The 25,997-nt window shown below is 41.6% G+C and overlaps 3 protein-coding genes across 4 annotated transcripts in view; 2 read left to right on the forward strand and 1 right to left on the reverse strand.

Annotated features, from left to right (window-relative positions):
• Positions 1-362: 362 nt before the first annotated feature.
• On the forward strand, positions 363-13,690 carry lg15h19orf25 (linkage group 15 C19orf25 homolog). Its single transcript, XM_086263484.1, has 3 exons — positions 363-578; positions 1,107-1,291; positions 3,572-13,690. The coding sequence occupies exons 2-3, from the start codon at positions 1,150-1,152 to the stop codon at positions 3,751-3,753; spliced, it is 324 nt and encodes a 107-aa protein (XP_086119610.1). The 5' UTR covers positions 363-578; positions 1,107-1,149; the 3' UTR covers positions 3,754-13,690.
• The window catches only part of apc2 (APC regulator of WNT signaling pathway 2), a 42,371-nt gene continuing 21,168 nt past the window's right edge, over positions 4,795-25,997 (reverse strand). For both annotated transcript variants that reach the window (XM_086263477.1, XM_086263478.1), the window contains 9 exons: positions 25,748-25,861; positions 24,831-24,905; positions 16,741-16,839; positions 16,192-16,597; positions 15,805-15,903; positions 15,018-15,157; positions 14,513-14,707; positions 14,108-14,322; positions 4,795-13,506 (listed from right to left, as the gene is read on the reverse strand). In XM_086263477.1, the coding sequence (XP_086119603.1) occupies positions 7,995-13,506; positions 14,108-14,322; positions 14,513-14,707; positions 15,018-15,157; positions 15,805-15,903; positions 16,192-16,597; positions 16,741-16,839; positions 24,831-24,905; positions 25,748-25,861 (6,855 nt within the window). In that variant the 3' untranslated portion in view covers positions 4,795-7,994. The remainder of the gene's footprint in view (positions 13,507-14,107; positions 14,323-14,512; positions 14,708-15,017; positions 15,158-15,804; positions 15,904-16,191; positions 16,598-16,740; positions 16,840-24,830; positions 24,906-25,747; positions 25,862-25,997) is intronic.
• On the forward strand, positions 21,133-24,342 carry LOC147313718 (uncharacterized). Its single transcript, XM_086263479.1, has 5 exons — positions 21,133-21,366; positions 21,946-22,753; positions 23,011-23,167; positions 23,271-23,308; positions 23,642-24,342. Exons 2-5 carry the CDS (start codon positions 22,030-22,032, stop codon positions 24,199-24,201), a joined length of 1,479 nt encoding a protein of 492 aa, XP_086119605.1. The 5' UTR covers positions 21,133-21,366; positions 21,946-22,029; the 3' UTR covers positions 24,202-24,342.

The raw sequence follows: 25,997 nt of genomic DNA on the forward strand, positions 1-25,997 counted from the left end.
ATGGTTGGATTCCTCATTTAGGAGGATGCATGTCAGGAGGTACTGTTCCAGTCATAAGAGAATACATGTTACCGGCATTTTTTTTTAAAGCAAACTGTGAGCAAAGCCAAATGGGAAATGCTACACCTGAACTGAAATGATTTTATTATTCAAGCTCTGATTCTTGATCTGATCTTCTCTTCAGTTCACTTTTTTCTCCACACAAGTCTGTTTGAATCGTGTATTGTTACGTTATTTTCAAATTCATTCTTAAAAGGACAATTTCAAAGGCTTTAATGACTTGCTGGAAAATGTTTGTGACAGAGAATTAATTTTACATACAATTTATGGTGAATCCGGCATCAAAATTCAGAAGAAGAGTTTTTAGCTTCTGACTTGTCATGTGACGCGTCCGACGTGCTGACGTGGCAGGCGGCGTACTGACGTGCGTAGGTTTAAGTTTGTTTGCTAATGTTAGCCGTATTATCAGCAGAATTAGCTTGTTTTTTTGTGCTCCTTAGTCCGGGTTAACGAACAGTGAAGACGGGGAACGACTGTCGAGACGCACTGCAAGGTTTCACCAGCCAGGACAAACTCTGGTAAGTGCTGTGCATCAGCTACGCCTAATGCAGCCGAACCCTTATTTCATAGATTCAGAAATAATATAGAACCTCTATCCAGCTAAAATAAATGCATGTGTCGTAGTTAAAAATACTTCTCAGCAATTTTCAGAATTTTTTCCAAAATTCGGCTTCAAAATATTCCACCGGTTAATTACAGTTTTATTTTTTTTTCTACATTTAGCTGCAAATCGTTTTTACAGTGATTAGGCTAGCCGCTAGCATTGCTGTGTTCGGCTCTATAAAGAGAAAGGAATGGATGAAGTTCATAAAGTACACTCTTATGATTTAGATAATTCTTGAATGACTTGCTTTAAGCCGACTTGGCGAAGAAGAACGCAGCAGTTTGGAAATATATTTAAAACGCTTTTTATTTTGCGAAAGATCCTCCACTTTTTTTCTAAATGGAGCTTAAAAACAAACAGTAATAGTTTGGTGATAAAATTGCTGTTGAACACGAGAAGCAGATTTGGACCTCATTAAATAAACTCTGTTACCCGGGGTCAGGTTTGTGTTGCATGCAAGCAGCTGGAGTTCAAACTGTAGGAGAATGAATATTGGCTCTAAAAGTAAGAAGCGGATGGTGCTGCCCAGCCGTCCTGAGCCCCCGACCGTGGACCAGATCCTGGAAGACCTCGACAGAGCTGCTCCTGATGACCCGATCTTCAGCATCCTAGAAAAGACTGGACAAGGTGACTCCACAAGGACGTGTATAGGGTGGGGATGATAGTGAGTGGCAACTTTTAAAACTGGGAGCACTGGGAAGGAGAGACAGAGAAAGAGCAAGTTTGGGATCTTTCATTAAAGCAGCATGTCAGAAGCCACAGTCACTTTTGTCACGACTGATGATGAATATAAGGGGCAGAAATTGTCATTTCACTGGCCATTGTAAGTAGCTTCTTGGTCAGGAAAAAACCCACAAAGTAAACCATTTTATATTATTTTTGAATAGTTCAGCATATTTGAAGTAGGGTGGTGTGATGTTGTCATCTACTCTTTTGTGTTTGAATCCATTTTAGTGATTTAAACTATAATCTCCAAGTCAAGCAATGTGGTTTGACGGGGTGCCACTTTGGCTCGGTGGGCGAGCAGGCAGCCACATGCACTTGCTGGGTTTGACAACAAAACACAATGGGAGTGATTTTGGGGAGACAATAACGTGATGTAATGGCTGCAAAAGTGACAGAAAGCAGTACATGCACAGGATTGGACTGAAACGTGCTAAAAGGAAGTTCATCTGTGAGTAGGGCTGCTCAATTAATCGAATTTTAATCACGATTACGATCTGGGCTTTCAACGATCATTAAAAATGACTGAGCCGATTAAGATAAGATAAGATAGAACTTTATTTTTATGTCTTTATGTCATCCATAAGGGATGCATTTGACATATGTTTAACATATTATAGCCCAACAAGTTACTTATAGCACTTTAAATATGAGCAATCGCTTTTTGGCAAATACCGGAAATCAGTTTTTGGCAGACAATCACTTTTTGGCACAACACCGGTCCATGAAAATATTGTCGGGCATAAACCGTCCATGGCGCAAAAAAGGTTGGAGACCGCTGATTAAGAGGACCCGAGGGAAGCTCGGAAAGCTAAGCAGAAGTTATTTGGAGAGGAGAGTGACTGCCGTTGGTTGAAAAGAGAGGTAAAAAAAAACTTCAGTGGTGTTGCACACTATTTTATATTATTTTTCAAAGTCATTATTCAATACATTGTTATTGTTAACCCTTTAAAGCCGGTCAGAGCAGCACGCTCAGTTTTGTGTAACTATTTTTAAATCCCTGTAGAACCTGAACCGTGTAAGCTAGCGCAATATTTTGTTTTGCATATGAAACCGGAGGAGTTGTACTTACATCTGATGCCATCAGCTTGTCCTCGGTCACGGTTTCCTTCCACATAAAGCTTTACAAAAATTGCATAAAAAGCTCTTGCAGGAACAAAAACATAATTTTCCAGAAACACGCTTTGCCGATCCGACCAGCTGTTCGTAACACTTCACACATTAAAACAGAAGTCAGCGCGAACTATCGCATGTCGCCATTTCCTGGCCGAAACCGGAAGTGACGTCATTTTCGCGGAAATTGTAGTTTTTTACTTGTAGGCCTTAAAAGCCTATACTGGTCATGTTTGACTTTTCTGAATAGTTGCTGTGATGCTTAGAACTCAAACTGCACTGCTGGAAATAGTTTATTTTGATGCACCTGCTGTTTTCTTTGCAAATTTGCATCATAGGATTGTTTTTTCGTTTTTCCTGCAGTATATAAAAATTGGTGTATCTCCAAAATAAAACTATGAAGACACTCAAAATAAATTTCCTGTTGTTGTAAACTATTTTTTGCAACTTTTTTGTATTTAAAGTTTTGAGGGATAAGCCTCTTAAATTTATCCAAGTAGAAATATATGTAAAAAACCCAAAAACGATTTTCAATTTTTTTGTAGTTTATTGCACTTTTTTGCAATTAATGTAATTACTATGGACTTAATGCATACATATTATTAAAATATGGGCTATAACAGTTGTATAGCAACTTGAAATGCTCCCACAAATGGCACTACAGCATGTAAAAAAATAATATAAGCTCTGGCGGACTTGGTTCTATGGTAGATCTTAAAGGGTTAAATAAATATCGTCAAATAATCGAGATCTCAATTTCAGTGAAAATAATCGTGATTATCATTTTTGCCATAATCGAGCAGCCCTATCTTTGAGGCAGAAAAAGATACAGCTAATTGCATGACTCCTAATAATGTAGAAACACATTTACTGTTAGTTTAGTCATGTTACTCTCTCCCCCAGTGTTCAAGGTCTGTTAGTGTGTTTTTGTAGTGTTTTTCTAAGGTGCCGTGTATTTGACCTCTCAGGGACACTGTAGATTTCTTGCTTCAAACTTCATCCGACGCTGCTGCTTTATAGCAGATATATAAACTGATCGAAATCTCAAGGTTTACTCTGTTTCCTCCTCAGACGTGCCCCGTGCCGCAGACAGCGAGGTGGAGCTACGGTTCCAGAAGTGTCGTCGATATCTGGAGCTGAACAAGGAGCTGCAGGAGGCTCGGGACCGGCTGGTGCAGCAGAGGGTAGAGCTGAAAGCAGCAGGAGAGCAGGCAGACAGAGAGGTGGAAGAAATCAGAAGTCAACAGCTCTGATTTGACCTTCCCTGTTGGACAGACTCTCCTTGTCATTCGTGGTCTGGCTCGGTTTCACTGAAGTCTTCTCAAACTCACTGACTCGGCACAAACCTGCGCTGGTGCCACTGCGTCAGACGCACAGCACTAGCTGACCTCTAACCCTAGAGCAGAAGTACATGATTTTGTATACCTAAGGATTGTTGGAGATCAAGACTACTTCACAATAAGTCTGATGCTGAGCAAAGCTTTAAATGTGAAGCAACATGAAGAGTTTGATGTCAATCATTACTAAATTATAATTAGTATAGTTAATGTCTGTCATGTAGCAGTTTAATATTTCACATTTTTCCAGTTGTATGTTAACTCAGATTGAAATAAATGTTGATGTAATGGATCAAGCAAAAGTGCCAGATTACATATTGTAAAGGGGAAAATAAAATGATCAGAGTTGTTTGGTTAATCGGTATCTTAAAGAAAGCAAGAAAGCACCTTGTCTTAAGAATTGCTGCCCAAATTACATTTACTGCCAGTTTGTTGTTTCTACGGGTTCCTGTAGGTCATTAAGGCTTTAATTCAAAATCAAGAAAAAGAAGGCCGTAAACCCCCCCCCCCAAATAAAGTTAAAAAAAAAATTAATGGTTGTATTTAGAGATGATGTATGTTTGACATTTGACTTTGAAAGTCATTTTTTATGAAGAGGCTGTTGTTTGAATATCATTTGCTCAGAGTTATTTTTTATAAAACGCATTAAGCTTTTAATCATCTTTGGAAAATTGCTGCTTTTCACAGTGTAACCATACTTTTTTAATACATAGTTTGGGAGATTTTGTTTACAAGTTACATTTTGTATGCAATAAAACTGCCATCAGAAGAGGGCAGCACTTTACCAGAACATTTTAGTGTTGGGTCCAAATAAAGTGAAATCCGTATAAGAAAGCTCCTACCGGCTATAAAGACACACTAACCAGTGAAACCTGACATTTGCTCAAAGCAAATTACTACTTGTTACGACTCCGGCGGTGTGGACACCCCTGACTGGACAGAACGTCGACACAGCTGTTTAAGGAGAAACATCACTTTTTATTGAATGAAGACATTTAAAATGACATACGTCTGTTTTGCACGTTACCATGATACCTCTGGAGCCTTGTTCATGCTCACGATGCTTCGACCAAGTTCACAGTTAGGTTCAGACCTGCATCAAACTTGTCTCCAGTCACGCATAAACAAGGCACCAGCAGAGACTCAGATGGTATTTGTCTCCCTGCTCATCTTGTTCACACCTCATTCAGTCTGGATGGGGCTGCTAATGTGATTCTGCACCCTAAATCTGTCTTTTGAGTGTCAAACACTCAGCTAGTTTCCTCTCAGGTCTACAGTTACAAGCTCAAAAGGTTTTCACTGGATGTTCAGAAATATTTTAATCATTATGTTTGAATATTTTTCCCTGGTTAGGAAAGCTCAGATCAGATTTCTTTTTTTAACCGATTTATTATTGATTAATATTCTACTTATTTACTCAATTACTTGTTAGGTCTACATCATAAAAGAGTGAAAAATATCAAATGAAGATTAAATGTTATGTCAGAACAGGTAATTTTTTTTACATCTTATTGATGTGACTTTTCTTCCTTTGCTTTTTCATGGGGAATATGTCAAGCTAAGGATTTAACAGGTTATTTGATTTTTCTGGTTTGCTAAGTGATAAAGTAGCAAACAGCTGCACCTCTTAACTGCTCTCCTAACAGTTTAAAAGACTAAAACACTGTGACTTTCTCAGCTTTGTTGAACCACACTACTGTAATCATGTGCGCAGTGTTCTGCAGATGTTTTCAGTTACTTCTTCCAGAGCTTTGCACAAAATCCAATCGTGTTTGACACTCAAGAGATAGATTTCTGTAGTGAATCACTTTTAAAACTTTAAATTGGTGTTGGGACTTGAAAGGATTGCATTCGGAAGCTTCTTGGGTTTTATTGAAACATGCTTTGAGAACACAGTAAGGAATTATGTTTTTTTAAATTACCGGCCCCCTTAACGTAGACTAACTTTCATCCCATTCAGCTCAGCGGGCACACATGAAAGAGTGATGGTACAATTACAGAGAATATTCATCGTCTTTGTATTTTCCACCTATCACTACTTTTACAGCAATACAGTTAAGCGGATATTAACACATTATAAAGACTTCCAGAAGATGACTTCTGTGAGAACGCACGTCTGTCCACTCAAAGCCCGACCATCAGTGAAGTAGCAAACAGTACCTGAATCTAGTAGCAAACACAACGTCAGAGGCATGGAGTCGCTTTGCTCATCTATGCTGACAGCTTATATCTTTATAGGTTTTTGCAGCACAACAATACAGATGGCAGGTAACGCTGTTGTCGGGCTTTGGAGAGTATATTAACACTGAATATTATTCAGTGTCCACAATGTTAACAGGTGTGTGTATACAGTCAGTGAATATATTAGCATGCTGTCAGGGAGCGACACCAAGGCTCTTCTACCCACCACGGAGCTGTAGTATATCTGCATATTTACAATACTGATTAAGACACATTAAGAGAACTGGAAAGAGTGAAATCGTTCAGAATCTGCTGATGCTTTCTGTGGAAGATGCTGTAATATTTCTGCATGTTTGGGTCATTGCAATTTTCAAATGACAGAGTAGAACTGTTTTATGGAAATGCTCAATTTAAACTGCTATAATTCATTGCTGTAGAGTAAAAGTTTTGTATAGCAATATACATTCAGACATTCACTAAACACATGTGCAATCTGACTCGACAGCTGCGGCATGATGTCTGTTTTTATGATGCTAATAGATTATCAGAAAGGTGTTAATGGTATTGTTCACTGTCAAGGTCATAATGGATAGTTCTTATATTTTGCCCCTCTAAGCGAATGGACAAAATGTTAGGAAGATTAACCAACATTTCACTTGAAATAAACATAATTATCACCTTTGTGTTAATGTAAAAAAAATCCGAAAATGTGTGGTATAGCTGTTGTGCAAGACTGGACAAAAATATGTTTGGTGTGAACAAGAAGTTCTGAGAATAGGACCAAGAAAATCATTTCGATTTACACTTCTGACTTTCTGTCCAAGCTCATCTTTTTGGGCATGTCCAGATAGCGTCTAATGTGGCTTTATTTGAATGATTATGTGGAAGTCCTGTCCTCGTGCACTTGGTGAGAACATTCAGTGGAAATGACTTGAAATGTTGTGCATCAAAAAGCAGGACTTTTAGAGAGATCTAAAAATGATGACCATGAATGTGAGACTGACCAATTGTAAATCAGGAAAGGTTTGTGAATTCTTTTTGGACCTTTTTAAAAGTAACTTTTTGATCACACCTTGTATATTCATGTTGTCGAGTAAGCACGCCCAAAACCTCAACATATTCATTTTCACTTTCATTTTGGTATCCAGATTTTTCAGTTTTGTACTAGTTACATTTTTATCATTTAACGCATTACAAAGGATGCCTTTGAAAAGACAACAATGCGTTGAGTTTTCAAAAAACATCCACAAAGTGTATACACACATCAGGAAATTAATAAAATAGGAAAATTCACAGAAATACAAGTGTAATATTGATCGAGAACAGCGATTTGGGGGGAAAAAAGTGCATTTGAGCAACTGGTTTCCTCGGAAATGTGGAAAACCTACTGGGCTCTGTATGTAACAGGAAAGGCTAACATCATATTCAGCTGAGCATGGAAGGAGGACTCCAAGCGATGATGTATTTATGTAAAAAATACTTTACATGTTAGTGTATTTATGTCAGTAAGAGTCTGTCAACAGTCTGCCACAGTTTGAACCTTTTTATGTAGAAGTCCAACCAAGTGATCATTCAAAAGTTTGCATAATATTGGTCTTTTTAATCGATTGTGTCCAAGAGACTGATGATATACGTGCTGAAATTTCTAATTTCTACTAGGCAATGATTATTCTACAAATACAAAAAAAAGGAGTACAAAAATGCACGTTCTCTTCATGTGAGATTTTCCTTAGAAGTGCAATAACTGACAGTTATTGGTGGTTTGTTCAGGTCAAACTTGCCTCAATGCATACATCCAACTTTGTATGAATGGTAGAAGGAAGCCATAATCAATTGCTCAGAGAAAAACTTTGATTCCAGTGAATGGTTTAAATAAGGGTCAATACCCGAGGTATGGGGACCAGCACACTCCTCATCTGTCCATCTGAGTGCTGGGTCATCTGTATCAACCAATAATCCACCAAATACCCCATGGCTCACTTTTTCCCCCCTGACTTCTCAATTATTGTCCCTGCTTGGTTCTGGCTGTCTTGTAGACAGCATGTCATGGGGCTGGGGATGTAATTAAATGGAGTGACTCGTGCAGCCTTGCTTGGGGATCCCTGTCGGAAAGTCACAACTCCACCCATGTGGCTATCTGCTGTTCCAGTGGAGATGGTGCTCCTCAGAGAGCCTTCGGAATCTCCTTCCTGGAGGTTACTCCCAGAGGTGGCACTAATCTTTCTGAGGAGGGCCAGTCTTGCTACTTCCTCAGAGATCACTGGAGCTGTTTCGACTGTAGGTGAGGTACTTGAGTTGGTCTTGTTATTTGATAAATCTTCTGTCTGGACGGTTGCATCACTTGTCTTGCGGGATGCAAGTAGAATGGTTGGCAGTTTTCCTGGAAGAGCTGGTGGCTTTGGCTTTTCTCCATCAGGAGAAGGCACCAGAGGTAATGCATTTGCTGGCAGAGTACTCTTCAAGATTTGAGGTACATCTTCATCCCTGATCCTCCTCCAGGTAACTCCATCTTTTAGACGAGATGCGGACCTCTGCCCTTTCTTCTTGGTATCATCCTCACTCTTCGCTCTTCCACTTGAATCAGATGAAGAGGAGCGGAGGGAAGAACGACTGGTCACTCGGCTCAGTATGTTTATGCTTGGTGATGAGGCATGACGTTTAAAGGTGTCCTTGTCTTGCTGCTGCCTGAGTCCAGAAAGTCTTCCAGGTCCATTTCGCTGAGCCACCCTGCAGGGGCTTTCAGAGCTTGTTCTCCTAGCTGAGCGTCTTGAAGATAGGTCCCTTTCACTGGATGTTGCTCTTGATAGAGTTGCTGTCTGCTTGTGAAGGCCGGTGTTTGGCCTCTGGATTTGTTGTTTTTGATCTGGATCTTTTACTTGCACCCTTCTTGGGGGTTGCACAGCAGCCTTAAGTTCCTGACATCGGGATGAGCACAAGAAGACAGCTGAAGCTCCAGGAACTGCTCTGCGAGGTGATCCATTCTGAGATCCTGGTGTATTGCGAGCAGAGCTGTCACGTCTCAACATGGTCTTTGATTCCTTAATGAAAGTTAGCTGTCTCAAGAATCCATTGCGATCAGACTCACTGCCACTTGAATGGACAGAAGTCATCCTAACGAGATCAAACCGATTTGCTGGTACCACCCTTTTCCCATTGACCTGATTTGTTTGTCTACCAGTTGTTTGGTTTGTTACCAGTGGGGACAATGGTCTGGGTTGCCTGACAGAATTTTGCATGAAAGGAATTCGGACAGGAGACTTTTGAGTTTTAGGTGGTGGGGATTTCTCATTTTGATTCACAACAGGAGAGCGTCCTTTTCTTTCAGGAGGACTAGTAGCTGGTGGGCTACTAGCTGGTGTAGCATTCTTTTTCTGGATGGATTTGTTAGTCTGAGCTGGAGAAGTTATCTTCTTCTGTGACTGTTTGGATGGTGTTGAGCTCTGCGATGATCCAGAAGATGAACTTTTTGGTATTCTTGGAGGTGGGGTAGAGCTCCTCTTTGGCAAAGACAGTTCCATATCCTGGGGGTGGCCTAGCCGGTGAAGGCTCTTTGATCTGTGCTGCGCTAGGTTTGGATTCTTTGGAGCATCTGTTTTGGTTGGTACTTTTCTGGGAGGTGGTCTTTGTGATGGAGCCGTCTCTTTTTTCGGTGTATAAATCACTGTCCTGCCTCTGAAAACCACTGGTAAGTTTGGAACTGGCTTGCGCTGTGCAAAGTCTAAAGGTTTATTTGCCTTTTTGTCCTTAGCAAACTTTCTTTCTTTGGGTGTAAAGCTGGATGTTGACATGAATGACAGGACCGACTCAGTCTCTTCAGAGGACGGGTCTTGAGACTTTGAAGCTTGTAGTCCAGTGACCACACAGTTAGCACCTTCTTGTATGGCTCTCCATTCAACACTATTGAGGTCTGACTCTTTATCCCATGCCATGTCATCACTATCTATTTCCTCATCCACGTCCCACCCACCAGAAACCTTGTGTTTTTGTTTTTGAGTATTTTCTGCTTTCTTTTTCCTGGCAGCCAACTTCCTTCTCTGTTTGGGCATGGCAGATGTTATGCACTTTTGAAGGAGATCGTCCTCTGAATCCATGCTGACAGAGCTTGGCGAGCTTTGCTCTTCGTATTGGCAGTGAATGTTCACTGGCTTTGTTTGCTGTACTATGTTCACTGCTTTATTGTGTCTGTTCTTGTACCATATTTGTTGGGCTTTTGATTTATGATCATCATATTCAGCATCACTCAGTGAACTGAGAGAGGAGCTGAGTGAATAACAAGCCATTGATTCATCTTTTATCAGATTCTGTTTTATCCTGTGAAACCCTCTGGACTTTGCTTGGGAATTATCTGACCGGCCAATATTTGTCATGCTTCGGGAAAGATTGCTTTTGCATGGTTCTCTGAAATGTTTTCGATTCATGACCTCATTGTCATTGTCATAGAAGCTGTTGCTGTCCTCTGAAGACAATGTTGGTTGTCGGTACATTTTATTTCCTTTTTGTGAACCCATATTGATGTTACTTTCTGTGTTTTGCTTAATGACAGGCAGTTCCAGTTTTCTGATGGGGCCTTGATCTTGTCTCCTTCTTTGTTGTTTAGGAGACTGTTCACGATTTTTTTGGTTTGCCACTCTATCAGCTACCTCTTTGCTCTGCATCAGCACCTTCTGAGTGGGAACGACATGTCTGGTTGTTCTGCTCATTTGTATCTCAGGTGAGTAGTTCATCCGGTTGGGTTTGTGGAAATGTGAGAATATTCGCAAGTCTTCAATCCTCTTTGCCTCATCGTTCTGTTTGTTCATCCCTTTAGCTGTGCAGTCTTTAGCCCCCCTCTCCCTCACTGGATATTGCAGTGTTTCATCACTCAAAGATGTCGTGCTTGAGAAGTTGACAGGTGTTCCTTCTGCTGAATCAGTAAAAGATGAATCATCAAATTTTAAGTCTTTTTGAGGGATGACAATTCTTCTCCCGGGACACATTTGGGTTTTGCCATTTGGGAGCATCATGTAAACTGGAAGATGAATTGGTTTTCGGCCCTGGGAGTTCAGAATATGAGGAGGGATCGTGGTCATCAGGCAAGGTTTTACTTTTCTCAACTTTGATGGCATTGCTGAGTTGATGCATTCCTTTAAGATTTCTATGTCATCATCTGAATTGCCCTCACTGTATCGCTCCCCATTGTCATGTCCTTGCTCATCCTCCTCAGGGTTGTCGTTTTGCTGGAGCAGGGGAGTTAATTTGAGCTCTACATCTTTCTGTATGTAGTGCTCGTGTAGAGGTAGAGCACTTAAACTGGAAGCACAAGAGAAGTTCTCGGTGGGTTTTTCCACAGTAAAGTAGATCATTGTGTCCAAATCAGGAGGAAGGTTAAACCTCTCCTTAGAGTCTGCAATCTCCATGAACTTCCGCAGACTGCTTTCCCATTGCCCTGCTATTCCTGTCATCTGTGTTTCTGGCCCATTGGGCTCAACACAACATGGAGTTTTACTTCGACTGGGAGGCATGGTTTGCCCTGGGCTATCAGGAAGATCACTTGGGCTTATTGTTCCATCAATCATTTCACTGCATGGATCACTCTGAATTGAGCTGGCAATGGAAGGAGACTCAAAGCTACCCAGTGAACTGACCGAGCTACAGCGACTCATTACCAGGGGTGTCTCATGGATGTAGTTCTCAGATGAACTAGAAGGTGATCGGTCTTCAAGTATGGCAGGTGAAGCTCCTCTTAGGAACACTTTTTCCCTTTTGGCTGGACAGGGGATCTCAATGGGATTTGTCTCTTTGCTTGGGAAGGTTTTTGAATCAGTCATTAGCAGTTGACTGTCACTCAGATCCTCCAAGGTTTCATCCTCTTCAACTCTCGTCACCATTTCTCCATCTTCCACTTCAATTATTTCTAATGATGAGTCACTTTCCAGTTCATTTTCACTTTGCCCATCCAGAGCTCCATCGCCTGAGGAGAGGGAGGACAGCGAGCTACAGCGAGAGAAGCAGATTGGGGTATTTTCCACAGAATATTTCTGGACTGTCTCCATCGTTCCGATGGTTGGGCTTCGGGTTGAAGTGATTGGAGAAAATTTTGCAATACTCCCTCCTGTCATCACAGTAGGTACCCATGCTTGCCGCCTCATTGCTTGGGCAGCCTGGACATTGATAGCAGTCTTTGCTACACCAAATTTGGCTACACTCTGAATGAGAGGGACCTGTTGATAAGTAGGAGAAAGTTTTATTGAAGTCATGCTGACATCAGAGGACACTTTAGTGGATGCACTAACTGGTGTTTGTACAGGTGGATCTTGGTTCTTTTCTGTGTTTGCATTGCTGAGCTCTAGAACTTTTACATTTTTGTTTTCAGCAGAATCTCTCTCTGGAATTTCTTGCTGGCTACTCTCAATCAGGGCAGCAGGTCCTACATTAATATACTCTTGATGGGCCACTTTCAGGTCGAGCTGATTGGGTCGTTGCTGTTGCATCATTAGAGCTTTTGGTGAAGGGCGCATCTGGTCTTTGCTTCCGCAGTATCCATCACTGGTGCTGCCGCTGTTCAGACTATCTGTTGATACACTAGTATGGGCAGTTTTGAGGCGCAAGAGGGCATGGGCTCTGCTGAGCCGCTCCCTGTGGGCTAAGCTGCTTGTATCAGAGAGACGGCAGGGGGAACATGACTTTGCCCGGGCTTCATTGAGTTCATCCAGTCCATAAGGCCAGTCTGCCAGGTGGTCCTCAGAGCTTAGGCTTAAACTGTCCTCTGAGGATGTGTGCATGGTGATGTCCTCCACTAACCTGTCAATCTTGGCAACTGTGTTGGTGATCTTTTCTGCTAGCTTCTCTGCAGCAGCAGAGACCACATCATCAGGAGAAGCATGTTTCTTCTCGACAGTCTGAGGCGGGTCTACATCTCGCTCAGGCTCACTATCCCTCTTGCGAAGCTGGTTTTGCAGGAGGTTAGAGTTGGTGAGAAACATGGACAGCATGGAGAAACTCCCAGTGTCCAGGCTACTTGAGATGTTTGGAGCCTCATCATCATCAAAACAACCGGAATCAGATGCGTAATCCTTTGCCAAACTCTCGATGTAACGTAGTGGCTTGTTGAGGGTCAGGTGTTTGGGGCTCTGTTTCTCAAGGGTATCAAAGGTTTCTGCGAGATGTTTGGCATCCAACTCTGCCTCCAGAGCTTTCTGCTTCCTCATGTAGAGTGAGGGCATGCAAGACCCGGGGGATACAACCGCAGTGTCCTTATATTTAAGCGGTCGATTGGTTAGGAGGTTCCTTAAAGCTGCAGCGCTGCCCATGGCTATCATCTTGTGCTTGGAGTGGATAAGATTGCGCAGCATGCTAACTGCCCCGAGGTCCCACAGCAGCTCCTGGTCTTTTGGGCTTCTGGCCGAAAGGTTCCAAAGAGTCCCGCAGGCGTTGCTTACTATGGTCAGGCTGTGGGAGCGCAGGTGCTGCAGCAGAGTCTGGAGGCAGTTGTGGTCCCTGAGGATTTGCCTGCGAAGAAAGAAAGAATGTAGAAGGCACTTTAATAACTTTGCTATATACAACTGAAAAATCCCTCTTTTGTAGTTGTAGGTTTTTATGTTTAGTTCAGATTATGTTATTTTATACTACTGTATGGTTTCTGATCATATATCTGGTGAACATCACATTGTATCTCCTTTCTAATGCATCAACGTAATGTAATACAACAATGTCTGAATAAAATCTGATACTTTTTTCTACAAATGTCTCCAAATTTATTTTAATATAATACAGGAATAGGAGGAAGGGATCTAAAAAAAAACAGTGAATAGAAATCTAATTACAATAGAGCCCCGTTTTTAGGGGAAAATCTGCATAATTTATTAATATCCTGTTGCTGCGGCGTCTGTGCCAGCTCCTCTGTGACATCATAGAGATCCATGAATAAAAAAAGTGTTAACCTGAGCACTGAGAGCAGTCTGAAGTCTAAGCAATTAGCTCACTGGGATTACTTGTACATATGCTCATGTTTAAAGTTTTTACATGAAACGTTTATCATGAACATGGATGGAAATAATTGTTGTCTGGGAACGTTAGATGAGGGTGAAACCTCTGAGTCTCATGAGCACACCTATAGTCTTCTCGTGTGGCAACCAGACTGGACACATTTCGAAGGATTCCTCCGCCGCTCTCGATGATGGCAAGTGAGTTGGTCTGACAGCGATACGTCAGTGTGCTGACCAGGAAGCCCAAAGCGCCATCCACCGAACAGATTGCTACCTTGTTGTCGATACTGTGAGCGGACAGGTTCCACAGAGCGCTCAGAAGACTCTTCAACGTTGACTCCTGCAGAACCAAAAAACACAAAAACAGGTTTCTTAGGTATGACAAGGAAAATGGTAAAAAACAAAAAGAAAAAAGCTTAAACTTTAAAAGTTGTAATAAATTCTGTTTCATTCTGTTCCTCCAGATTATTCTCTATGATCTTCCAAAATAAAAGCTTCTCCTTCTCTGGGGGGAGATTTGTTTTCATTACCTTGGTGGCCTGCAGCGCGCAGGTCATCAGTGCAGACACACAGCCGATGTCTCGGAGGACTTTCTTACTGCTGATGTCAGCCCTCCAGGACAAGTTCCTCAGGATACTGGAGACCACCTGATGGAGCTCCTCACTGTCGGAGGCCAGCTGGGCCACCAAAGCCTGGAGACAGCTCTTCTTCGAACACAGAGTGGCCTGCAGGAGTAAAATGAATGTATTACTGTAGTGGATCAGTAAAAAGGGCTGAGCCAGATTTAAATGATGCTACTGTCAAAGTAAAGCAAGTAAAAATGATCAGAGAAAATAATAAATTAAAAAGAAAATTTAAGATTGATTTATTTATTGTGTTGACAGCAAAACTATCTGTCCTGATCAGACTTCTGTTGGGACTTTTAAATTAAAGTGATCATTCTGAAAAAGGCAGATTAAGGGAGTGCAGGTGTGAGTGGGGTGCTGCTATTGTTGCACTGCTGTCAGTTAACCTCCTCACAGTGCCTTTCTGTACCTTGTTGACGACATCCCCGAAGGTGAGATTGGTCAAAGCCATCCCTGCATAGCGACGCAAAGCCATGTTGATGGGGTCGTTCTGCATGCCGTACATTTCCTGGTCCAGGTGGATCAGATCTGCCACCACCTGCAGACCGCCTGAAAGAAATAAAAAACAAACTCATGTGAAAATACCGAAACACATACTACAAATCAAAGCTCTGTTGTAGCAAAGATAAACCAAAGTATTTTTAAACTTGATACTTTACTGGAGTCATTCCCAAACTTTGGCCCAAATTCAAATCTTAAATTCTTCCAAAACTCCTTCTAACCTTTACTTTGTCTTAACGTCTTTTATTACTTTTGCCACGCGACAGCCACTGCTCTACTGTGACTCCCCCAATGATGAGACATAAAACAGAATTTATATTCCATGGCTTTATTAAATATGTTTGCTATTTAAAATATAAATATTTTGTGGTAATTGTAAAATAAATTCCAAAATTGAATAATAAAAAAATCATAGGGGGTCATATGTTGAGTTTCTCTCTGTATGTATTATTGTAGGGTCTACCTTACAATATAAAGCGCCCTGAGGTGACTGTTGTTGTGATTTGGTGCTGTATAAATAAAATTGAATTAAATTGAATTGAAATAGCTGAAAAACACATTAAAAATAAAACAGATCAAATATCAAATCTATGCATTACAGGAAATAACTGATACTTTCACTGTATAAGTGCAATCGGGCATAAAAACGAAAGCGTCAAAGAAACTGCAAACTGGTCCTTTGGTGTCAAACAAACCTAATTCGTTCATGGCTCGTCGAAACTCCTCTTCGAAGGAGAGCTTCATGATGGCGCACATGGCCTGACAGATTTGAGGGTCCACGGGTTCAGGGATATCTGTGGAGAAAAACAAGATGTTTAACTTAATCCACATAAGTTTGCGTTATTTTGAACATGTCGTTTTGGTTTCATCAGATTTACTGGAACTTGGATCACTGGTGGTTTTGTCTGTATCTATAGATTTATAGATTTTTGTCCTCTACTGTAGGATACAACTAATGTAACATGTTTGTTTATCTGTAGGTGTTGTGATGTCACCCACCAGTTAGTGAACCCCGTTATGTTTTTTTGCTCGGGTTCTGATGTTCAGGTTTTTTTTGTTTGTTTTTTTTAAACATGGCTCACCTGTGGTTCTGGTTCCCCCTGGTGAAGGTGTCCCGGCGTGGCTCTCGATCCAGTCCCAGCCACTGTCGCAGTAGGTCCGGATCTGCTCCAGCATGTGCAGGACCTTCATCTCCCGGCGGGCTTGGCCCTCATCCTGCTGTGAGTAAATGATGTTGTGGAGGGCAGCGCTTGCTCTGGACCTGGCCTCACGGCTGCAGCCTGTTGTGGTACCACCCGCTGCTGTCTCACCAGGACCGCTGCCTCCGTCCGGGCCTTCATGCAGAATCTGGACCAGAAGGGGGACGCAGCCAGACTTTCTCATGGCAATGCAGCTGTCCTGAGAGCTGGAGAGAGCCAGTAGAGTCCGGGACATCTCCTCCTTATCTCTGTTAGCCAGCATGGAGAGCAACCAGAAGACCATCTCCACCTGCGGAGGAAACATCAGTAACGATCTTATCCACTTCCACCAGCCATAGTTACAAACTATACAATGACAGGGTACGCTTTTGTAAGTTTCACTCTATAAGTACAATGTTGTAGACATTAATTGAGTTTTTGGTGTGTTGTTACCTTGCTACCACCGTCTGCAGCTTCTGTTCCTGCTGCTGTGGCTGATGATGAGCTGCTGTTCTCTGGTTCTCCAGCAGGGGGCTTCTCGGCACCAGAGAGCTGCACACAGAAAGACAGAAGAAGAAAAATGCATAAAGATGGTATCTTTGACCTACTTCTAGTCTGATCTCCACCTTTCGCATATACAGCTATACTTTTTGATTTTTTAAATTAATTTCCTTTATCATTATTTAGAAAAAATAAATTATATTTTCAGTTCAGTTTTATTTTTATCATTAACATTATGGGAGATGTTTACCTCAAACAAACCTGTTCAGAACAGGTACTACAATAAACATGGAAGCAGGTGATAAATCTGCAGGTGATAATTTCACATTTTTATTCATGTACAGTAAATATTTGTATACATTTAATTTTAATTTAAGTTATTTATAATAATCATCTTGGTGTGGACACATTGATCGTTGTTTCATATGAAGAAAAATTTGTCTCAAAAATGTTACAAATGCGTTTGGTATGATCCACAAATGTACACAAAGATTCATAAGTGCGTGTTTCAATTCACACAAAAATATAAAGCAATATGAACACATGTAAAACTATTTTACAAATGCATATACCCAAACCTGAATAAATGCTGATCATTTATAATTTATAAATTCATCTTCACAAGTCAGATAATTTTCTCTTTCAAAATGTTTTCTGTGCATACAAATGTCTAAAAAGGTAAAATCCCTCTTGCTCACTTACAGAACCTTAACAACGTGTGCACGAATCGCCTGATATGCACAAATCACATCACATCCCCACGTGGGGTTTTGAGACAAAGTTCACGCTGTCAACAGATCCACAAGTGAAAGCTTCTGTAAAACTGAGACATCTGGGCTTTATCTGTTTTCCTGCGTTTTTCCAAATAAAGCGAGTGTGTCTTCTAAATAAATAGAGCAACTCGTCACCCCTCTTCTTGGAAAAATACATTTACCAATTACAGGCACACGGTGGGCTGTAAATGTTAATATATGGTTTAAATAAGCTGCTGACACATGCTGATGTGTTCAGGATTAGTCATTAGGCTAACATGAATGTTATAATAAGAAAAGCCATTTGTGTAAAACCCTGCTATTCAAACCTCGTGTTTATGTGGAGCAGCCAAGCTGTATGACATGGAGGTTGGCCTTAAAGGAGGAGGAGCTAAAACAGCTGGTTTCAGACAGGGAATGAACTGAAGGGCTGCAGTAAGCTCAGTAGAGCTAAATAAGGATTATTTTGAACCTTGAATCATGCAAAGCTACTCTAGTAGAGTCCAAGAATTAAAAGATTTGCAAGACAGAGATGAGCAGAATGGGCTGAATATCGGCCAGTGTATCAATGTCAAACTCTATTATTAATGCTCTACGAACCGATTAAAATATTCTACACATCTGCAGAATTTATAGTGAGATTTCTTAGGAAACACTAGACAGAGGACATGTGGATGATGTAGGATCTTTGATGTCTTTACTGTGAAATGTTCATTTAAGAGCCCGTATCACAATCTTCTTGCATCCATTTGTTCTAATTTCTTTGTGAGGACCTTTATTTCCTAAGAGCTTCCCCTAAACCAGAGCATGAACCCTAAAACCAGGTCTGACCCTTCACACCTGAGTCCGCTGAAGGTCTGTCCAGCAGTGAAAACCAGACCCTCCTCACCAGGTCTAAACCTCACACTGGTCCTCACACAGATAGACATCCACTCACAAACACACAGCTTCATTTGGATTCACAGACTGAAACCTTCAGAGACTCCCATCAAAGACCCCCCCCCTTTCATCCCATCACCATGGTAACGCCTAGGGGTGTGATGTGTGAGCCAAAGACTGTCTACAGACAAAGCGGTGTGCGTGTGTGTGTGTGTGTGTGTGTGTGTGTGTGTGTGTGTGTGTGTGTGTGTGTGTGTGTGTGTGTGTGTGTGTGTTAATCTCTTTTTTCCTCCTGAATATTTTTCCGTCCTCCAGTTGGACAGACTGAATCTTTGGCTCGGATCCAAACATCCTCCAACACGAGCAGCTGCAACGTGACGAGAAAATGGCGGACAGCATGCGGCGGAGATAAAACATGATCACTTTCATTCACTATGAGGGAGGACGACCACCTCTAGCAAGACTAAAACACATAAACACTCAAACACTATTTTGAAACCTTTCAGCCTTAGACCGGCCATCCAGGTGCTGCACAATCATCCACAGAGTCAGAGACTGTGAGATAGGCTACTGCCACCATCAGGTCACGCTGAGCTTTTGCCACAAGAATCTTATTAAAGACGCCTCTCAGAACATTTTTATGGACTGCTCTTTCTGTAATCTTTTTATCATCTGTTTTTAATCCCCTGTAAAGTTATAAATCCTTTTAAAAAGACATTCATGTTTCAAATTTGTGAGCAACACAAAATAAATTCCTTCTGTCTCTACTGTTGTCATGGAGACAGATATCTTTAAACCTGGATAAATAAAACCAGGACAGATCCTGAATCCCAAAGCAGGAGAAGAGCTGGAGCTGTTGTAATTTGGGTGAATTGACCCTTTTAATGAGGTGATATTTGTTAGTACTGTCTGGCATCCACGTATCCATTTCTGTGGTCTCATTATTCTCAGAGGGAGGCAGAGCAGAGAAAAGAAGCACCGATTCGCTCTCTTTATCTCAGACACACTTGCTCAGTGCCAACCCTGCAGCTTGGCAACAGCCAATCGTAACGCAGCTCTGAGCTACATAAAAAAACAGGTTTCTCTGCACAGCAACGAGTGGAAGCTGAAGAGCAGGAGAGCGGAGCTGCTTAAAATCTGTTATGTCTGTTTTTATTTTTTCTTCACTCTCTGATGCATTTTAAGAAATAACACTTTCTCATAGGAGCCACAAATGAAAGGTTTTCACCTAATTGACACACAGCTGGCAGATCACTGATAAACTGATGGGTCTACAGAGTTTTTCAAATAAGTTCAGGTTTGCTGCAATCACCAACAATCCTTCTTTATAAAGCTGAATTTCTTTACTCATATAATTTTTTATACATTTTTCTAGTGTCAGAAAAAAGTAAAATCAAATCAAAAGGTCCCGAGTTTGTTGTTATAAAGAACCATTAAACGAACAAGTATTTACATTTCAGATAGATATAAGCAGTATCTGCTGGGCTGAAAAATCAGTTAAAATCACCAGCGTGAGCTTGCAGAACCCAGCAGGCAGGACATAGGATCAGCTTTTTGAGTCACTCATTTGGCAGAAGGCTCAGTCCATCTGGACCAATACCTCACAAAAACAGTTTCTTTCCATCTGCAGTTGGAAAGAACTTTTAATTAACATGTTACACTTATATGCACTTATTTTTTAATAATTTTGCACATTGGACACACTTTGAGGTCCAGGCAGCGCCTTCGATTAGCTGATGCCAGCCATAGTGGACAGCTAGCATCTACAGCTGCTTGTGTCAGCATCCAGGTGTGAATAAGAGGCAACACCTCGAATCAAGTTTAAGCCTTAGTCTCATTTAAACAGGTGACTTATTTTTAAAAAACATTATCCCTGGTACAGTTGCTAAGATGGAAAGTTTAGCTGCAGAGACCAAAACTGGCTGTAAATGTGTTTATTTCTGCTGTAAAGTTGGTCATTCTAAAAATGCGTGTTTTTGAGGATTAACTTCCTTTTCAAAGCCGCCACATGCAGCCATTAGAGGAACTGCAGCCTTCCACTCTTAATCTGTGGCTTCTTTTTCCAGCTCTGGAGGCTAATGCTCAGTAAACATGAGCTATCCCATTTTTTAAAAATGCAAAAGTAAGTAATGAAAATTAATATGCAAAATGCTTAGCATCATAAATATAAGATGCCAGGATTTAGTTTTATTGGGAAAAATATAACTGCTACATCTCACTTCACATCTGACCAAATACTAACACTTGACTGATAAATCATTTTTGTTTCGGTTTAGCTGTAAAGCTGCACTGACTGACCTTTATCAGAAATGAGTTTAAAGCACCTTTGAGATACAAACAGTTTTTGCTCAGTTATTGAACTGAATATCTAATTTCTGGGATTTTCTTATGGAGCACTTGGTTCCACATCAAAGACTGTTTATGTGTGAAGAAAGAAAGTCTGGGAAGAAACATTGTTATTGCTTTTTGTATTGCACCCAATGGTCTGCTGTCAAACATTTGTTGTGCATAAGAATGCCGACCAGTTGTGCAGGTAAAATAATAATAATAATATTTTAAATTTCAGGCCATGTTACTGGACTGGACTGCTGTGTACATTGATGGTCAGTGGTAGTCCAACATGTAGTTTCTGCTTCAGGGCACCGGACCATGTGACTACAGCCATGCAACTGAACTTGACTTCATATTTCGTCACAGCAGAAGCAAAGTGGAAGCACTCCCCACAGCCAACCAATCGTCTGCTCTGCAGTAAGGTGAAAACATGGAGACAAACTGGTTGAACCAGAAACCAGTTCAGAAATGCAAGAAAACCAGAGGGAGACACAGATTTACAGCAGAGACAGAGTGTGTGTCTGTGTATGTGTGTGTGTGTGTGTGAGGCCTTGGTGTTTTGTTTTCAAATCTTTTCGTGGTTTGCAAATGAAAAAAGAAGAAACATGAAGCAGATGTGAGTATTTCAATGAGACGCTGTTGTTAAGAGTAGATTATTGGATTAACTCCTAACAAGCCTAAACATGACCTGAGATTTACCAACTACGTATGAACGCGCTTTCTGTTTCTGTGAAATCTGGATTCAGAAAATCATATGATTCAAGTATTTCTTTAAAAGGACCGAATCAGCTGTTTAGACAGGAAATGGTCGTATTTTTAAATGTAGCAGACTGAATATTAATATCTGTCATTCAGAGCTCAGGAGAAATTTACCAGTTACTTTCTTTCTGTCCAGAAGAAACATTTTAGTTCCTGAAAAATTTTTAGAGAACATGTATTTTGTTATTTGTCATTGTTTAGCTAGAATTGGGTTAGAGAGGAAGTAGTCTGAGCAAACTACCCCGGGTTCCCCTTTCACCAGACCAGAAGGGATTTAGAATCCTTACTTTGACCTGGAAAATCTCCCTTTGGAGGCATCCAGATGGCATCCTGGTCAGACACTTGAAGAGCCCTGCTGTCTCCTTAAAATCCTTTTATTAGCAGTGCTACAGTCAGAAATCAAATTTATCATTTCCACACATGTCTGTTCGTACAGGTGATCCCCACAGCCTGAATATCAATATCTTAAAGATTGCTGTGAACACGTCACAAGGATTAAAGAGTTTCATAGAACAACAAAATGAGCCACAGTGAAAAACCTTCAGAGCAACAGGATGAGACAGAGACTGACATACACGAGGATGACAAACTTCACCTAGAGGACTGTAACGGTAAAGATGATCAGGCGAGAGATTTACTCAAGACGAGTCAGACGGAGAAAAGGTCGGTCAGTCCGCTCACTCTTTTCAAAGAGGACTTGAGCCAGTTCAAGGAAGGACTGTTGAAAGTGTTCAAGGACAAAGACACAAATCCTAAAACAACACAGCCACCAGAAAAGCCGACCAGCACTCTGACTCTGCTCAAAGAGGACTTGAATCATTTCAAAGAAGACATCTCCAGCATCTTCAGAATCGGCCTTTCAAAGGAGCATGAAGACAAAGATGGTGCTGCAAAGCTAGATTCCTCCAACGCTGTCAAGATAAAAGCCACTAAAGCTGAAAGAAGTGACGAGTCCCTCCTGAATCTGTTCAAGAGAAGTAATCTTTCAAAGATTACCCCCAAAACAAACGATCGTCAGGAAGTTAGGAAGACACTCCCAGTAAAGGCAGAGGAACAAACGGATAATGGATTTACCAACAAAAACCCAATTAGCACCGAGGAAACTAATAACAATACGACGGAGAGGCTGAACGACTCAGGCGACAGCAAGCTGGATGCAAATGTTTCCCAGGAGGTAACTGAGAGGAGGAAGGCTTCCTCTGAAACACAACAGAGCCAGGAGGCGATGCATGCATCAGAGAAAGGTGCGTCCTGCTTTAAACCCCCCCCCCCCACACACACATGTTTACAGTCAAACTCTACCACAGCTTCTGGTTTTTATTATTTTGTCATATTCATATGTGTGTTTGTGTGTCTGATGAAAATTGAAGGTAAATTAAATTTTTTTTTCTTCATTCAGCTTCAAATGAATCAAATCTGCTGAAGTTGTTTAAACAATTAGATCAAACAGATGGATCGAAATCTTCATTTGATTATTTTTCTATTCATTTATTTTCTTCAGTTGATCAGTTGGGTGAGAACGGGAAGGGGGGACATGACTCGTCAGCGCCGTCAGGAGAGGAAGAGGAAGAAGATGAACCTTCAGAAACAGTTCAGTGTCCTTTGATGTCTAGGCTCACTTTGATCGCTGTGGGAAACACCGACAAAGCAGACCTCAAGTGAGCCAAACCATTTCAAACATTCGATCTCCAAATAGATGTAATTGCAACGCTGATCAGATGTTACATGTTTTTTATGCTGTGACTGTTTCTGGTCTTTTAGGGAGTTGCCAGGAGGACACCTGTGGGCACTGAAAAACTGTAATTGTACCTCTGCTTCTTTAATGTCTCTGTGTCTTTAAAGGCCACTTTAAAACCCTTTGATTTCCAATACCTTAATTTTTCTATAAAATCTCCTGGTAATGTTCTCCCTGAAAAATAGTTTCAATCTAGCTGTGAGATTTTGGGATATTTGACAGGGTGGTATCGCAGCCTATAATCATTAAGTACTGACTCTAATTTCCTTCAAGAAAAAACACTTTTTAAAGTAAAGACCATTAAATGTAATTACTCATTCTGAGAATGGCTGTTCATGAGGTGGTCATGTCCCAAGCTCAGTCCCGGGCTAATCAGCTTCTCCTGTTTCACCTTCAGTTGCCCACTACCTGACCCTTGACCCCAACACTGCCAACTCTGAGATCCTTCTAACTGACAGTAACAGGAAGGCAACTCGTGTCTGGTCAGACCATCAATACTCGGAGCATCCGGAGCGGTTTGAGTTCTGTCCTCAGGTCCTGTGCAGGGAGGGACTGCTCGACAAGGTGTACTGGGAGGTGGAGTGGAGAGGTGGTGCTGACATCGGTGTCACCTACAACAACATCTCTAGAGATGGAGACACAGTGAACTGCCTGCTGGGACACAACGAGCGTTCCTGGACTGTGGAGTGCGCAGAGGGAAGCTACACTCCGTGTCACAACAGAAAGAGGTTAAAGTCGCTCTCACCTGAGAACTTCACCCACAGAATTGGTATCTATCTAAACTGGCCTGCAGGCGCTCTGTCCTTCTACTGCGTCTCTCAGGACATGATGGTCCACCTCCACACTTTCAGCTGCGCCTTTACTGAGCCACTGTACCCGGGGTTCTGGGTGTGGGCATACAACGGCTCAGTGTCTCTCTGTCATGTGGAGTTGGAGTGGGAACATGCACTAAAGTGACAACAGGACGACCCCAGGATACCCAAATGAGACTTTTCTCATGGCTGAGAGCATCATGTGGAGTTATTCATCAGTGTTACTCATTGTTGGAGCAATGCAGTCTACCTCCATGCTGTAGGAGAACTTCTGAGGGCAAATTTTCAGGGGAGTGGGACCATGGGGCGGGGCTTCAGAGGTAGATTGGGGGCGGGGTTTCAGAAGTTGGACAACGCAGTGAGAGCAGTGATGCAAAAACTATACCCACAGCTTTGCAAATAACACGTTATGTGATGAAACATCAAACTACATCGATATAAACACGACTTCCTTATTCTGTCTGAATTCATGCTGATATCGTTTCAAAAATCACGACACTGGATCACAGCAATCATGAATACTAACCTTTCCTGCTTTTTTCTAGCAACAGATTTTTACACATTTCTGCTGTTGGTCACCCACAAGAAAAAAAATCCACCAGCATCAGACACCAGAAGCCTCAGCTGACCAATCACAGCTCTTATAGTCGCCATGTGACATCTCTGCATCCAATTAAAACGTCTACAGAATTCATCACTAACACATTTAATGCACAAATATCCTGTGGATTCACACACTGCTGTGTGTGTGTTAGAGTGTACAGTATATCTGACCTGCAGCTGGCTCTCCTGACTCCCTCGGGCCTCCTGCAGCTCTTTCTCCAGCTGCTCTAGACGAGCAACACGCTTCTGCAACACACACACAGACACACACATTTCAGATGCATCCAGATGTGTTTTTTCCACCAGCAGTTGTCGCTGACACAGCTCATGGGCAGAAATCTCTAGTCGCTGTAGTTTATAATCTAATTATTCTGACATGTCATCATGAATACCGGGACTGATGACTCAAGCTGTGGATTTGCACTTTATTCACGGCCATTTTGTTCCCACGACGAACCCTCTGCGTGGATTAGGGTTCTCACGATAATTCACTTCAGTTATATTACTGTGATATCCAGGGTTAAAAAAGAAAGTAACAACGTTGGCTATCGCATGGCTCATCAAGAGTTACATTTGACATGGGGTTTCTGAGAGATTTGCCTACTATAATATACCCGTTCACAGCAGCTGTTTAAATTCATGGAGGCTTTGACTTTGCTTCATTACACATGTGAACTGTTTGTGATGTGGACGCTAACACAGGTGGGAAAGCAGCTGACTGCCTTCTAGGCCTCACATCCACTTGCTGGCAGTTACTGAAGTTGACCTGTTTGCCGTATTCGTACTGTTGATGACACATTTCAGTGCAGTTATGTGACAGATAATCGGACACACTGTGAGGTTAATTATACTAATAAAGATGTGTGAGAAATTCTGGTGGTTACTTAGGACTGACTGGCAGGTGTGTGTTTGTGTGATGAACCTACACGTTTGGGCCAAACTCAGACAGCACTAGCTAGTTTATCCAAACATGACCTACAGCGGTGGCCAAACTTCAGAAACGGACTTCATAAAACTATGGAAATGTCAATGTCCAGTGTTTGGCTTCTTTCAGTTGTTATTAAGGAAACTGAGTTGATCAAACTCACCTGCGTCCTGTGAACCACCTCATCACTGGTGCCGAAGCGTTCCTCCATCACAGACCGGATCTTCTGAGCATCGAACTCCAGCTTCTGCCGGATCATGTCTATCTGTAGTGAAAACTGTAGCAGCAGAAACACACCGAGGTCAGAGGTCAAAGGTTTCTCTGATTACTGGACAAAATAACAAGTCCATGTATGAGTAAAAACACCCAAAGGTTGCATTTCTGTGGTTATATCCTTTATTATATCAATAAAC

This window comes from Aulonocara sp. 'chitande type north' Nkhata Bay, linkage group LG15, assembly GCF_057382095.1.
Source record: "Aulonocara sp. 'chitande type north' Nkhata Bay isolate Kocher_YH1m ecotype deep benthic linkage group LG15, A_spYH_male_GT1.1, whole genome shotgun sequence".
Lineage (NCBI taxonomy): Eukaryota > Metazoa > Chordata > Actinopteri > Cichliformes > Cichlidae > Aulonocara > Aulonocara sp. 'chitande type north' Nkhata Bay.